This window comes from Vipera berus (genome assembly GCF_964194415.1).
Source record: "Vipera berus genome assembly, chromosome: 4".
In the NCBI taxonomy this organism is placed as follows: domain Eukaryota; kingdom Metazoa; phylum Chordata; class Lepidosauria; order Squamata; family Viperidae; genus Vipera; species Vipera berus.
In genome coordinates, this window is record NC_138206.1 from 850,607 (window position 1) to 866,261 (window position 15,655).

At 54.7% G+C, this 15,655-nt stretch overlaps 1 protein-coding gene across 2 annotated transcripts in view; it reads left to right on the forward strand.

Moving 5' to 3' along the window:
- The window catches only part of NUP98 (nucleoporin 98 and 96 precursor), a 48,937-nt gene that overhangs the window by 26,232 nt on the left and 7,050 nt on the right, over positions 1–15,655 (forward strand). Inside the window, exons 17-27 of one of the 2 annotated variants that reach the window (XM_081327349.1) lie at positions 4,262–4,375; positions 5,243–5,381; positions 5,974–6,151; positions 6,540–6,704; positions 7,877–8,053; positions 9,198–9,360; positions 9,913–10,336; positions 10,869–11,111; positions 12,371–12,630; positions 14,801–14,958; positions 15,041–15,184. In XM_081327349.1, the coding sequence (XP_081183475.1) occupies positions 4,262–4,375; positions 5,243–5,381; positions 5,974–6,151; positions 6,540–6,704; positions 7,877–8,053; positions 9,198–9,360; positions 9,913–10,336; positions 10,869–11,111; positions 12,371–12,630; positions 14,801–14,958; positions 15,041–15,184 (2,165 nt within the window). Of the gene's footprint in view, positions 1–4,261; positions 4,376–5,242; positions 5,382–5,973; positions 6,152–6,539; positions 6,705–7,876; positions 8,054–9,197; positions 9,361–9,912; positions 10,337–10,868; positions 11,112–12,360; positions 12,631–14,800; positions 14,959–15,040; positions 15,185–15,655 lie in introns of both variants that reach the window. The other variant, XM_081327348.1, reaches the window with a different exon arrangement.

Genomic DNA, 15,655 nt, shown 5'->3' on the forward strand with positions numbered 1-15,655 from the left:
GGGAGGGTCTGCTCAGGGTCCCGCCGGTAAGAGACTGCCGGCGGGTGACACCCAGGGATAGGGCCTTCTCGGTGGGAGCGCCTGCCCTCTGGAACCAGCTGCCGGTGGAGCTGAGAACTGCCCCCGACCTTCGATCATTCCGCCGGGGCCTGAAGACCTGGCTCTTCGAGCTCTCGGGCCCAGACTGAGGAGGAATTTTTAATTTGGGGTTCTTTTTAACTGACTACAGGGTTAATTTAATATTTTTTAATTTGGTTCTTAATTTTTGTATTTTGGATTTTTAATTCCCTGTAAACCGCCCTGAGTCCTCAGGGAATAGGGCGGTATATAAATATAACTAAATAAATAAATAAATAAATTATTTCTTTATTTTTTATCCCACCTTTATTATCTCTTTTAAAACAATTCAAGGCAGCATAACATATTTAATATTTCTTCCTCTTATTTTTCTCACAACAATAACAAGAGCCTTGTGAGACGGGTTGGGCTGAGAGAGAGAGGGACTGGCAAAAGTCACCCAGTTGGCTTTCATGCCTAAGGCGGGACTAGAACTCACTGTCTCCTGGCGACTGGCCCAAAGTCACCCAGTTGGCTTTCGTGCCTAAGGCGGGACTAGAACTCACCGTCTCCTGGCGACTGGCCCAAAGTCACCCAGTTGGCTTTCGTGCCTAAGGCGGGACTAGAACTCACCATCTCCTGGCGACTGGCCCAAAGTCACTCCGTTGGCTTTTGTGCCTAAGGCGGGACTAGAACTCACCGTCTCCTGGCGACTGGCCCAAAGTCACCCAGTTGGCTTTCGTGCCTAAGGCGGGACTAGAACTCACCGTCTCGTGGCTTCTAGCCTGGTTCCTTAACTACCAGACCAAACTGGTGTTTACTGGAATGAAAATTAGGCATTCCGGGACGCAGTCCTTGGCCTTGTCCTCTCCTGTGGCTCCCCTCGTCCTTGTTTGGATGGTGCCCCAAACGACTCGGCTGGCATTCTAAAAACCTAAGCCAAGTTGTGGTTCGTGGCCCAAATCTCCACCGTCTCTTCCAAAAGACCGGGCAGATAATCGCCCGGCCGCCCTATTTAGAGTGGTCCGCTCCCTTTTAAGTCAAGAGACGGGAGAGGACCCCCTACATGGACGGGCTGAGGAATTTAGTAAATATCTGGTGGACAAAATTGCTCAGATTCGGGCTGGTCTGGACTCTGACTGGGCAGTATCTGACGAGAGGAAAACGATGAGTTTGGCCGAGAACATTTGGGAAGAGTTTGATCCTGTGACTCCGGATGAAGTGGACAGGATCATGGGGAAATTAAGTGCCGCCACGTGTTTGTTGGACCCGTGTCCCTCCTGGCTGGTCTATGCATCTCGGGAGGTTACACGAGGCTGGCTCCTAGCAGTTATCAATGCCTCACTGAGTGAAGGGTACTTCCCTGCCGCCTTGAAAGAGGCGGTGGTAAGGCCCCTCCTCAAGAAACCGGCACTGGACCCAGCTGTTTTAAACAACTTCCGTCCTGTCTCCAACCTTCGCTTCCTTGCGAAGCTCATTGAGAGCGTGGTGGCACGACAGCTCCCTTTGAACCTGGAGGAAGCTGAATATCTAGATCCGTACCAATCGGGTTTCAGACCCGGGCACAGCACGGAGACGGCATTGGTCGCGCTGGTGAACGATCTCTGGCGGGCCCGAGATAGAGGTTATTCCTCTGTCCTGGTCCTATTAGATCTCTCAGCGGCTTTTGATACCATCGACCATGGTATCTTACTGCGTCGTCTTGAGGGGCTGGGAGTGGGAGGCACCGTTCTGCGGTGGTTCTCCTCCTACCTCTCGGACCGTTCGCAGACGGTATTGGCAGGAGGGCAGAGGTCGAGCCCTAGGCCCCTTAGTTGTGGGGTGCCTCAGGGTTCGGTGCTCTCGCCCCTCCTGTTCAACATCTATATGAAGCCGCTGGGAGAGATCATCCATAGCTTCGGGGTGAAATATCATCAATATGCTGATGATACCCAGCTATTCATCTCCACCCCGAACCAACCCAGCGATGCCCTCGATGTGATGTCCCGTTGCCTGGAAGCGGTACAGATTTGGATGGGAGAAAACAGGCTTCGACTCAACCCGGCCAAGACTGAGTGGCTGTACATACCGTCATCTCGTTTAGTCCAAGAGGTTCCATCTCTGACTATAGGAGGAGAGATGTTACCTCCCATTGATAGAGCATGCAATCTGGGCGTCCTCCTAGATTCACGACTCAGTTTTGAAGATCACATTGGAGCCGTGGCTAGGGGGGCATTTGCACAGATTCGTCTTATATACCAATTGCGCCCCTTTTTGGACCGAGATGCCCTACGTACAGTCACCCACGCACTCGTTACCTCCCGTATTGATTACTGTAATGCTCTCTACATGGGGCTGCCCTTGAAGACCACCCGGAGGCTTCAGCTGGTGCAGAATGCAGCTGCACGGGTTGTGATGGGAGCACCCCGATACTCCCATATTACACCCCTCCTGCGTGAGCTGCATTGGCTACCAGTTGCCCTCCGGGTGAGATTTAAGGTGCTGGTACTTACCTTTAAAGCCCTACATGGCTTAGGCCCGGGATACTTGCAGGACCATCTGCTGCCGGGAACAAATTCCCATCGTCCAGTACGCTCACACAGAGAAGGCCTCCTCAGGGTACCGTCAGCTAGGCAATGTCGGCTGGCGACCCCCAGGGGGAGGGCCTTCTCTGTGGGAGCGCCAGTCCTATGGAATCAGCTCCCCCCTGAGCTTCGGATGGCCCAAAACCTCCAATCCTTTCGCCGCGGCCTCAAAACACACCTGTTCCACCAGGCTGACCTGGACTGACAGGCATTTTAATTAATTTATATTTAGTATTTTTAATTCATTTTTTAAATTCTCTAATTTTAATTTACTGCACTGATGTTCTCAATTTCATTTTTATCTTGATTTCTGTACTTATTATATGTTTTGTTGGTAGCCGCCCTGAGTCCTTCGGGAGATAGGGCGGGATATAAATCCCATCAATAAATAAATAAAATAAAAAAACCCACCATGGAAATTTCAGATCTTCCTTTAAAAAAAAAAAAGGCTTGTCCGGATCACCGGGCTGGGGCTGTCAGACGGCCAGTTTCCCTTACTAGCACCCAGCGGGTGAATTCGTCCTAGTCCTGGAAAATGCCCTCCTCCCTGGGCCCCTTCCGGGCTTCCCCCCCCCCCCCAGCACTGTAGCAGAATCTGGGCCAGCAGGTGATCTGAGCAGAAGGTGGCCTTTGAATCGGGTGCGCTCCTTATAAGCACCACGGCCACCCTTGTGGGCTTGGAGTCAAAATGCACAAAATGCTTAACTTGGCTCTGCTGGTCTCTCTCTCTCTCTCTCTCTCTCTCTCTCTCTCACCCACACACACACACACACACACACACACACACACACAAACAAAGACACCAACAATAGGGAAGCAATTGTTTACCTATTTATTACATACAATGGTGAAGTTGTTATCCCTTCAGCTGAGTCAGACTCTTCCAGGGGTAGGCAACCTTGGCTCTTTTATGACTCGTGGACTTCAACTCCCACAATTCCTCAGCCAGCATGGGGAAACTATGGCCCCTTCATGACTGGTGGACTTCAACTCCCAGAATTCCTGAGCCAGCATGGGGGAACTTTGGCCCCATCATGACTTCTGGACTTCAACTCCCAGAATTCCTGAGCCAGCATGGGGGAACTATGGCCCCTTCATGACTGGTGGACTTCAACTCCCAGAATTCCTGAGCCAGCATGGGGGAAACTTTGGCCCCTTCATGACTGGTGGACTTCAACTCCCAGAATTCCTCAGCCACCATGGCTCAGTTTGGAAACCTCTCCCTTCCCCCTCAGCATGGCTGGCTCAGGAATTCTGGGAGTTGAAGTCCACGAGTCATAAAAGAGCCCAGGTTGCCCACCCCTGTGTCTTGGCAATCCGTCATTCTGTGCTGGGGCTGGCTCTGGTGGTGCTGTTATTACATGTAAAGAATTACATAGTTATTTTAAAAAAATACAGTCGGGTCTGGTGCTATGTATGAAATGGAAGTAAAACAAGCTCATTTTCAGAGTCCGGCTTTGGGGAATTGTAGTTGGGCGTTGGTGAACACCGGTCTACACCCAAAACGTTGTCTGTTGCATCATGGGTTCTCCATCTCTGCCTTACAGGCATGTTCCGTGTTTTGCTAATGTACTCAGAGACCGCATTGCTGTGTGCGGCTTTGGGGGGGGTACCCTCACTCAGATTTTTATTTTTTCCAGGAATTGTCTTGACCCGAGTTGGCTACTACACCATTCCCTCCCTGGAGGAGTTGGCCAAAATGACCGATGATCAAGGAGAATGCTTCGTGACCGATTTCACCATCGGCCGTAAAGGTGAATAGCTCTGGCTGGGACTCCCGGCTAAGACTGGCTCACACTTATGACCGTTGCAGAGTCCCCCGGGGGTCACGCGATCCCCTTTTGCGACCTTCTTACAAGCAAAGTCAATGGGGAAGTTGTATTCACTTAGCAGCCGTGTTGCTAACTTAACAGCTGCAGGGATTCCCTTAACATCCGGGGCAAGAAAGGTCGTAAAATGGGGCAGAACTCATTTAACAACTGCCTCGCTTAGCAACAAAAATTTTGGGTTCAGTAGTGGTCATAAGTCGGGGACTGCCTGTATTGAACATTAGACCGTTTGCCTTTCAAGGTTGATGCAAGTTTTTTCACATTCCCCCCCCCCCCCCGGAATTGGCAATCTCCTAAAGTCTGAAGCCCACCGATTCTTCCCTGGAATAAAGGAGGGGGACACACACACCCGTTCTCCCTAGAATCCTGAGAGGGGGGAAATGGCACCCTTAAGAAATCCACAACACACACACACACATACACACAAGTTGTTTTCCTAGGCAAGATCTTTGGGGCACCTGTAGAGCCAGGGTATGGCTGATGTTTGTGTGCCAGGCGAAAGAGAATCCAGGCCATTCGTAAGGTCGAATAAACCACCTTTGCATTTATTCAGATCTGCCGGTCAACTGACGGCGCAAATTGGCACTGAGGGTCAGCGGAATTCCCCGGCCGGAAGCGGGTGGGGGAGGGCCCGGCTTGGCAACACAGCGATTGTAAATGGAGGAGACAGGTTTAGCTCAGCCTGCCCTTCCCCTGCGTTTTGTGGGTTTCTCTCTCCCCCCCCTTGTGGAGTGGCTTCCCCACAGGGGCCCAGGGTGGGCGCTTAACGGGGGGACCCTCTCTCCTCCGTAGGCTACGGCTCCATCTACTTCGAGGGCGAGGTCAGCCTGACCAACCTGAACCTGGACGAGATCGTGCACATCCGCAGGAAAGAGGTCATCGTCTATCCGGACGATGAATTGAAGCCCCCCATCGGGGAGGGCCTGAACAGGTGAGGCCGGAGACCCTTTCATTCATTCATTCATTCATCCCCTTTTATCGCATCGCCATCTGCCCACCTCGCCATCGGGCGACTCCAGGCGGCTCACAGCAAGATGAAAATGACAGTATAAAACACTTAAAATGATTTAATATTAAGGTGACCAGATACCTAATGAAGATAGCAGCGTGCATATGCTCCTGACTTACAGCAATCCACTTAGTGAGCATTCAAGGTTACAATAGCACCGAGTAAAGTAACCAGTGACAGTGTTCCTAACGCAACCACTGCAGTCATTCGCTTAACAACCGTGGCAAGAACGTCATAAAAAGTGGGAAAACTCGCGCTTAGCAGCGTACATTTTGGCTCAGGAGGTGAAGCCTCTTAATCCGCCAACCATGCTGGAGATGGATAGATGGGACCAAGGGATGCAAACATTGGGTGTTTTTGCTTTGACGTGCCTTTTATCCTGATATGTGTCTTAACACCCGCTAGGATAGACTATGCCACACTGCTGTACGCACGCACACACACACCCACACACCCACACACCCCTCTTAGATGTCTTCATTTCAGGCCTCCCACTTCCTCCTCTTTCGAGCAGGAGAGCCGAAGTCACCTTAGACGGAGTTTGGCCCACGGACAAAACCTCGCGTTGCTTGATCAAGAGCCCAGAACGGCTGGCGGAGATGAACTACGAGGGCCGGCTGGAAGCCGTCTCTCGGAAGCAGGGAGCCCAGTTTAAGGAGTACCGCCCCGAAACTGGTTCGTGGGTGTTCAAGGTAACCCCCTCTTCCGCCAGGCAGGTCGAGAGCCCGGGCCCTGGGGCCGTCAGGGTCCCCGTTCTTTTTTAGAAAGCCAGCAGGAGCGCCCCGGTCACCTTTGAAAACGTGCATTTTGGGGTGCCCGAAGAGGAGAGGGGTTTGCGAAGAGGAGGAGGCCGGTAGGGCCCTTGGTGCTCTCTGACCTTGGGGGTTTTCCTGCAAACGTTTCCCTAGCCAGATAGGTTAAGGTGGGTGCTGTGATAAGGCTAGCAAGGACCCCTGTTGCTGGTTGCTGTTTGCTGTTAGAGAATCTTCAGAGGGCAGGAAATAACGGGCAGGGCATTGTATTCACTTGGAACTCAACAATCTTCTGATATTGTAAAATGCAGCTTTTTCCTCCGTCCAGGTGGCCCACTTCTCGAAGTACGGCCTGCAGGATTCCGATGAGGAAGAGGAGGACAACCTGGCCAAAGTAGAGGCCAAGAAATTAAAAACTGCTCAGGTGCCCCTGCCGGGCCAGCCGATGTCGCACCAAATGGCTGCCACTGGGAAGCTGGCACCTCCCCACAAGGTAGGAAAGCAATAAGCGCCCTCTTGAAATAAGTCCTGCAGAGGGCAAAGTATGCCAAGATGAACAAGTTGGAAATGGGTTCTCTGGGGAACGTCCTGTCACTTCCTCCCCCCCCCCCGCAACCTTGCACGCCAAAGGGCATTTGATGGGGTTCCCAGCCCCACCCCAGAGACTGGAGGCAAGACGACGAAATTGACCACCACACCCAGCACCTTTTGTAAAAGGTGCAGCAGATGCACTATTGGGACGCCTTCGTCCCCCTTTCCACACACTCCTCAGCTGAACGGGACCTTGACATTCAGATGGACGAAGGGGACTGTCAGGCCTGCCCCGATCCAATCCCTTAGGAGAGAAACGCCTTCGACTCCCTTTGGTTAAAGCAAAGGGTTCTTCCGCTAGGGATGTTGGTTGCCGAGCCAGCTCTGAAATTACCTTGCTCGCTGCTTGTGTGTGTGTGTGTATATGTAGCAATAGCGCTTAGACTTGTATACCGCGTCCCAGTGATTTACAGCCCTCTCTAAGCAGCTTAGAGAAGCTGAGTCAACCGGTGAGACTCGAACTGCTAGCAGTGGGTAGAGTTAGCCTGCAATACTGCTGTCAACGCTGCTAACATCGGATATTTTTGCATTGACAGCAGATGGAAATGTAGCCATCTTTTCCCTTTCGCTTTTAGAGTTAGATGATGCTGGGAGAGGGGGTGGGATGTGAATGAGAGTCCAGCCAGATATAACAACACTAAACTTAGCGTGAGATTCAAGGTTACTGAGCCCAGAGCTGATAAAGAATTGGTGGGTTGGAGAACTGGAGAGGAAGCCGATGCTTCAAGCTAATTGTGGAATGTGATTTATGATTATTAATTGGAGGAGGGAACTGTGCTTTGATACTATGTGCTCAGGGGAGGGGAACTCAACTTTTGGCTTCGATAGTGCAGTGCCGATGGTATGCTACTCAAAATAAAGATCCTTTAAGGTCAACAACGCCTGGAAGTTCTTTTGAAGAGTTTCATCTGTCGGAACCAGGACAACCGCATTCTAACCGCCGTGCCACCACGACTCGCATATGCACACATACATATTTTCGTTTGGGAGGGGGGCATCCAGATTTCCCGTTTAGTGCGCGGGTTGGCAGAAAAGGCGACCACCAAGGGTTACCTCGTCCCTTGACTCTCGCAGAGCCCAGAGGCCGAACATCTGGGGAAGGTTGTCGAATTGGACAGCGACATGGCGGACGTCACCCAAGAGCTGCTGCAGGATTCTGTGGCGGAAGAGAACCTGGCGGAAGAACAGGAGCTGGTGCCGGCCTCCACCCACATTGCCTCCTCCCTGGACATCAACCCTCACACGCTGCAGGTGAGCTCTCCTCCGGGGGGGGGGCTCTGGGCGGGGGATTCCTCCAGGCAGGGCCGGGGGGGTCCGTTTCCCTTTTTGCTTCTGGCAAACAGAGTCAATGGGGGAGCCGGGTTCACCTAACAACTGTAACGGTTCACATGGTCTAGGGCAGGGGTAGGCAACCTGGGCTCTTTTAGGACTCGTGGACTTCAACTCCCAGAATTCCTCAGCCAGCTGACTGAGGAATTCTGGGAGTTGAAGTCCATAGGGTTTCCTGCCTGAGCAGGGGGTTGGACTAGATGACCTCCAAGGTGCCTTCCAACATCATCATCATCATCGTCATTATTATTATTTACTTAACAAGCATGGCAAAAAGTTCATAAAATGGGGCACTTAACAGCCATCTCGCTTAGCAACAGAAATTTTGGGCTCAGTCGTGGTTGTAAGTCGAGGACTCCATGTATTCAGTGTCCTTTCAGCACCCCCAGATGTTCCACTGTCAGCCACAGCTGCTGAAGAAAGGCGCTGTAATCTGGTATTTGAGCCTAAAAGAAACAAAACGTGGTTTGCTTTTGAAATCCGGAGTTGTCCCTGAGGAAAAACCGCAGCTGTGTTGCTAACTAAGTGTGTCGGACGGAGGGCTAGGTTTGGTTCGGACGTGGATCGCCCAAAGAAGCTGTTTTGCACGTTACAGTTCATACGCAAAGAACGTGAGCGTGGTCTCTTCCACGGCCCCTGACCTTGCGCGGCTTCTTCTTTGAGCTGTTCTCTGCTCTGACGGGGGTCCCGGCCGTCCGTACCGAAACGGCCTCAAGGTGGGCCAGTCTGGAGCTTCAGGGCTAAGCGGGTGTTTACGTCACCCCCCCCCTCCTCCCCCCCTCCTCCGGTGCGCTCTTTGTTCTCCTCCACGCTCACCTGGCGAGGCGGCCTCGGCAACCCACCCAGCAGGTCCCGTAAATACTTTCCCGTAAATATATTCAGCAGGTTTTTTGTATCTCTTTCTTTGCCCAAGGAAAGCACGTTCGGAGCCTTTGCTTTGGTCTTGCCTCCATCGCTGGAGGTTTTCAAGAAAAGACCGGGCAGCCATTTGTCTGGGATAGTGTAAGGGGGGGGTTGGACTAGAAGACCTCCAAGGTCCCTCCTACGTTCTGGGTCTTCTTTGCAGATCATGAAGGCTTCTTTGCTGGCGGATGAGGAAGAGCTGGACTGGATGACGGAGCGCCACTTCGGCAAGCAGGCTGCAGAAATGGAGCCCTCGCAGGACATCTGCTCCCCGAGGCTCCCCATCTCCTCCTCCTCCTCACGAGGATGGAAGAGCCACCCCCCAGGTACGGCCAGCCCCCCTTCCAGCTCCGCAGGTAACAGCGGCAGGTGCTGTGGAGGCCCTCCTGTCCTCGGGTCGTCCTCACTTCAAGGACACTAATTGAGACTGGCAGTTTGGCCGCAAAGCAGGACGTCACATGGCCAGTTGGCTGCTTGGCGACTGCAGTGCTGGCACTTCCGGTTTGCTGCCCTTAAGCAAATCCCCCTGCTGTTCTCAAGCAGAGTGTCGCCATTGGCCACCCGCTGCCAGCTTCCCTCTTGAGGTTGCTGGTCGGAAGCTGGCGGTGAGGGTCGCAGAGGGCAGTCGCGTGGCCACGCAGGCCTGACCTCTCCCAGAATGCCCCTACCCCTTTTCTGGCAGTTCCCGAGAGAAGGCAGTCGGTCCGGCGAGATTCTGGTAAGCCGACAAACCGCCACGAAGAGCTGCTGGTGTCGCTCTGCATCCTTGCGCCTGGCGCCCACTCAGAAGGGGCAGTGGCCATGATCCCCTGCGCCTGCTCCCGTTCCTTGAGCCTCACTTGGGCCTCCTCCATGCAGGCTCTCCTCCTTCTTTGCAGGTGGCCGACTGCTGCAGTCCAGGCTCTCCACCGGCTCTTTCCTGCTCCCCAACGCCTCCCTCCAGGACCGCCGCAGCCCGAGGACTTCCTCGCTGGGTGGGGCTTTGCCCGCCCCGCCTTGGCCTGCCCTCTCTCCCCTGGCCTCTGCCTTCCTCGTGCCGCGCTCGGCTCCTGAGGTGCCCCTGAGAACCGTGGGGGTCCGCAGGCAGGCGGGCCTGGTGCCCCTGAAGAAGTCCATGGCCTACGGGAAAGGGCGGCTGCTGAAGGACATGGCCCTCTTCGTGGGGCGCTCCTTCCGCGTCGGCTGGGGGCCCAACTGGATCTTGGCCCACAGCGGAGACCGGCTGGGACCCCTGAGCCAGCCGGAGGATGGCGGGGAGTCCGCGGAGTACGGATTCTTGCCAGCCCCCATGGCGCCGAGGCCGTAAGTCCTTCCTCCGTAATCTTGGAGGGGAGGGTTCTGTGGGAAAGGGCCCCCCTCCCCCACCCAGTATACCCAGTAGGGACCCTCTGGGGGCTCCGCTCGAGCTGATGTCCTCTTCTGCTGTTATGCCATGTAGAATCAAGTATATGCTTTGTTTGTCCATCTTTTCTGGCATTAGACCTGATTTAAAGAAAAGCTCAGGTTTAAAATCTACTCCTTTTCCCAACGTCTTTTCCAGCCAAGGACGACGTATTTTTGTCCAGTGCCTCTTTGCAAAGTAAAGCAAAGCAAAACCAAGTGGCTAGTCCTCTCCGCTCTGGGAAAGGGAACTAAGGAAGGGGCGGGGGTCTGAACGCCCCGTGCTGGGCAGTCCCAGGCTGCTTCGATGGGCGTCTCTCTCTGCACGGGGTAGAGTTTGTCCCTCAGCGCCCCCCCCAAAAAAAATTTCTCTGCCGGAGGGAAAGTTGGAATGGGCAGCCCTTGACACCCCCACCCACCCCCGTCTTTTCTGTCTTCCTGATGACCCTCCCAGGGTCTCCGAGTCCCCCTTCAAGGTCCACATGGAGAAGCTGAGCTTGGAAGGCAAGTCGGCCGAGGGGAGCCTCCGCGCCTACCTCCCCCCGCTGGAGATCAAGCTGAAGCACAGCACCGTCCACCTGGATGACCCCTGCCCCTTGCTGGCCCCCAACCCCGGCGTGGCAGCCATCCACGAGTATGCCGCCTGGGCCTCGGAGGCCTGTGAGGAGGCGGAGGAAGAAGAAGAAGAAGGTGAGGGGTTGGGGAAGGAGGTGACGGAGCGCTGGGAGGATCTTCCCCCCCCCTCCAAGGAGCAGGGCAAAGGAGGACGCTGGGTCTCCTGCCTGGCTTTGACCCTGGGAACAGGGGCCATCGGCCAAGAGGCCAGGGCTCAGGGAAGTCTCTGCTTCCTTTTTCCCCACAGAAGGTCAGCAGGACACTCTTCCAGGTCCTGTAGGGGACCTGGGCTCTTTTATCACTCGTGGACTTCAACTCCCAGAATTCCCGAGCCAGGGAGAGGTTTCCAAGCTGAGCTATGCTGGCTCAGGCATTCTGGCAGTTGAAGTCCACCAGTCATGAAGGGGCCAAAGTTTCCCCCATGCAGGCTCAGGAATTCTGGGAGTTGAAGTCCACGAGTCATGAAAGAGCCAAGGTTGCCTGCCTACCCCCCCCCCCCCCGGCCTACAGTACTTTTTAAGTCCAGAATTTCCAGATCACCATCAGAAGTGGCTGAGAAAGGCACCTCCCTAATTCACAGGAGATATAAGAAGATGGAGATTTTATTCTTCACCAATCTCAATAAAAGTAGTTTTTAGCTTCCCGTGGCATTGATTTGCCTGGTCTGGCCTATCTAGCTTGGCTGGCCTCAGCCTGGCAGGGATCCCGCCTGAGCGGCTTCCGAAGGTTAAGTGGGGCCTTCAGGACGGAAGGGTCCTTCACCCCTCCCTTATCCCGGCCCTGGAGCTGGCGGTCAAGGTCACCTTCCTTCCTCCGCCTAGATTGGCAGCTGGGCTCTGGTCAGCTTTCGGCCTGCTGGATCCAGCTGGCAGTGAGGAGCAGAAGGAGATCTGGGGAGGACAGGGAGTCCTCGGCTTACGACTACAATTGAGCTCCAAACTTTCCATTGTTAAGTCAGTTTTGCCCCATTCCACGACCTTCCTTGCCACAGTTGTTAAACGAATCACGGCAGTTGATAAGTGAGTCACACAGTTGTTAAGTGAATCCGGCTTTCTCCATTGACTTTGCTACTGAGAAGGTCGCGAAAGGAGAGTCACATCACCCCGGGATGCTGTGTCTGTCCTAAATAGGAACCGGTTGCCAAGTGTCCAAATTCCAATCATGTGACCACAGGGGGAGCCGCAACGGTTGTAAGTGAAAAACAGTCATAGGTCACTTTTTTCAGTGCCGTTGTAGCTTCGAAAGTTCACTAAATGAGCCGTAGGGCCCCCGGGAAGGGCAGGCCCCAAAGGACCGTCCCAGGCCGAGGCTGACCGCCGCCCTTTCCGCAGGCGTGGTGAGGGCCTGGGCGCTGGTCTGGCGCCTGTGCGAGGCGCTCTGGGGCCGCCTGCAGGAGCTGGAGGTGTGCCTGGAGGATCCCGGCGACTACGGGCTGCAGCTGGAGCGCCGGAGGGCCTTCTCCCGCTGGCTGTCCCGGGCGGCGGCCGAGCGGATCCAGGAGGAGGTGGCGCTCAGCCAGAACGACAGTCCCGCCGAGGCCGTCTTCAGCTACCTCACCGGGAAGCAGATCGGCCAGGCCTGCCGCCTGGCGCAGCAGTCGGGTAAGAAGACCTCGCCGCGCTGGACCGCCCGGGGTGGAGTGGGGGGTGGGCAAATACTTGGCTACTCGCCCCCGAGTCCCAGCAGGAACCTCCCAGAGAAGCATTTTAAACGCTTCCCAGAGAAGTCCAAGTTTTTGGGGGGTTGGGCGCTGATGGAAAAAAGGAACACCCCTCCCCGGGCACACCTTACTCCTTCCCTCCCCGTCCTGCTTAGTTTTTTTATTTTTAATTGTATTTTTAAATTTAAGACTGCTATTTATTTCATTCGGCGTCTGCAAGCACCCTAGAGTGAGAAGGGCTGCAGGCAATAAATGAATAAAAAACTACTAAGGGTTGTGGCTCTCCCCACTTCTTGATCCCGAGGTCCAGTTTCTGACCGTCTGGGCTAACGAAGATGCCTTTTAGCCGTCCAGCATCCGCAAGGCTTCTAGGAAGGAAACGGAGCCCTTTGCAATCCCCTCCCCCCTCCCCAGAAGAGACCCTCCCTCCCCTAAGCTGGCCTCTTTCATTGGTGAGAGGAACAACGAGGGGACACATTTGATTTATTAAATTTTAATGTATTAAATTTATGAGCCGTGGTGGTGCAGTGGTTAGAAGGCTAATTAGCAGGCTAATTCAGCCCACTGCCAGGAGTTTGATCCCGACCGGCTCAAGGTTGACTTCGGCCTCCCGTCCTTCTGAGGTCGGTAAAATGAGGAGCCAGGTTGTTGGGGGCAAATACGCTGACCCCGTAAACCGCTGAGAGAGGGCTACAAAGGGCTACGAGACCGTGTGTAAGTCTTAAGTCCTGTCGCATATTGCTCTATGCCAAGCTGTCAAATGACTCAGCGTGTTGTAGCATTGCCAGGTTGCTTGACAGCACGGCATATCAATTTAATTACATTAAAGGTAAAGGTAAAGGTTCCCCCGCACATGCGTGCTAGTCGTTTCCGACTCTAGGGGCCGGTGCTCATCTCCGTTTCAAAGCCGAAGAGCCAGCGCTTGTCCGAGGACGTCTCCGTGGTCATGTGGCCGGCATGACTAGATGCCAAAGGCGCACGGAACACTGTTACCTTCCCACCGTAGTGGTCCCTATTTTTCTACTTGCATTTTTACATGCTTTCGAACTGCTAGGTTGGCAGAAGCTGGGACGAGTAACAGGCGCTCACTCTGCTACGCGGCACTCGGGATTCGACCCGCCAAACTGCCGACCTTAATTACATTACTTACTTTATAAAAACCACGTAAAAAACGATAAAACGTCAGTCAGTTGCAAAAGGCGGCTTTACGTGGAAGAGCTGGCATTATGTGCCGAGACGTCTAACAACCGTCAAACACCCACGTCTGCCTATCTCGGGTCCTCGGGAAGGACTCGGCAGGCAGACAAAAGGCCAAATCCGGTCTGAACACCTGGCAGACTCTGCAATAAGCATTAAATTAGATAGATTAAGCCCAGAGTACTACGGGCGGAGGTGGGGTCTTCTTCCTACTCCGCTAACCACCTCCCAAGCGGGGCCTGCCCGTGGGGGCCCCAGAGCCAGCTTTCAAGGCCCCTGTGGATGACCTAGAGGGCAGGGGCGCATCTCGCCCCAAAAGGGCTGAGATATTCCAGAGGGTGGGAGCCAGCCGGAATTCCTTGACGGACGGGGTCCGCAGCAGGGGAGGGGGGGTCCAGTCGCATTGGGGTGAGACGGTTCACGCAGTGTTACGCAGGTAAAGTGTCTGTGGCAGACATGTCAAACTCGCGATGTTGTGCGACGTCTTGGGACGGTTTTCCCATTGCCAGCAAAGGGGTGAGCGTGGCTTCCGGATGATGCGTCCGGCCCGCGGACCGGCAATTCTCCATCCTCCAGGTCACGGTTTTCCCAAAGGTGCTTTTTCCCCAAAAGGCGAAACGTTTCACTTCTCATCCCGGAAGCTTCAGAACTTCTCCAGAACTGAAGAAGCTTCTGGGATGAGAAGCGAAACGTTTTCGTGGAAAAGAAAGCAAGGAAGACCCAGCTGCCTTTTGGAAAGCCCCTTTGGGATATCCGGGTGCAGGTATCCCCCCCTCCCCACCAGCAGCTCAGCTCCTCCGAGGAAGAGCGGCCGCTTCAGGGGTCCCGCCTCCCCCTTGGCCACGCCCCCACAGCCGGCCGGGGCGAGGGGGGGCTGCCTGAGGTGCCGACGGAGGACTCTCCCGTCCTTGCAGGGGATCTGCGCCTGTCTCTGCTGCTCTCCCAGCTGGTGGGCAGCCAGGAGGTCCGGGAGTTGCTGGCCCTGCAGCTGGCCGACTGGCATCGGCTCCAAGCGGACGTCTTCATCCGGGACGAGCGCCTGCGCATCTTCTGCCTCCTGGCCGGCAAGCCGGTGAGTGGTGCGGCTGGCGCTCGCGCTCCTGCCTGAGCGGCCATGGCCCCCCCTTTTCATCCTCCGGTCTCCCCTGCCCCAGGTGTGGCAGCTGTCGGAGAAGAGGACCATCAACGTTTGCTCCCAACTGGACTGGAAGCGCTCCCTTGCCATCCACCTGTGGTTCCTGCTTCCTTCCACGGCCCCCCTCTCCAAGGCCCTCAGCGCGTACGAAGCTGCCTTCCAGGTTGGTAGCCGCAGGGGCGGGGGCAGCGCCCTCTGAGTTGGGAAGGGAGCAGTCGGAGCCAGGAGGAGGGTTTGGCCCAGGCCTCTCTTCTCCACTGGACGCCCTCCAGAAGGGCCAGGCATCCAGTTCCCATCATTCCTGGCCACTAGCGGGGACGATGGGAGTGGAATAGAACCCCTCCCTTGCCATCCCTTCTTCCTCTCTCTGCTCGAATACCTGAAAGGTTTGGCCACAATTTTAGTGTGCGTTGTCCAGGGTCCCTCCGTGAGGGAGGGAGGGAGGGAGGGAGATGGGTGGTTTTAAAATGTGTGTGTGTGAGAGAGAGAGAGAGATGAGAAAGGAAAAGAGAGATAAAAGAGCTGTATAGATGATGGAGAGGGAGAGAGGGAAGAGAGAGTGAGGAAGAGAGAGAGAGAGATAATGGATGTTATAACAGAGAATAGGTGGAGAGGATTGTGTGTGTGCATGTGT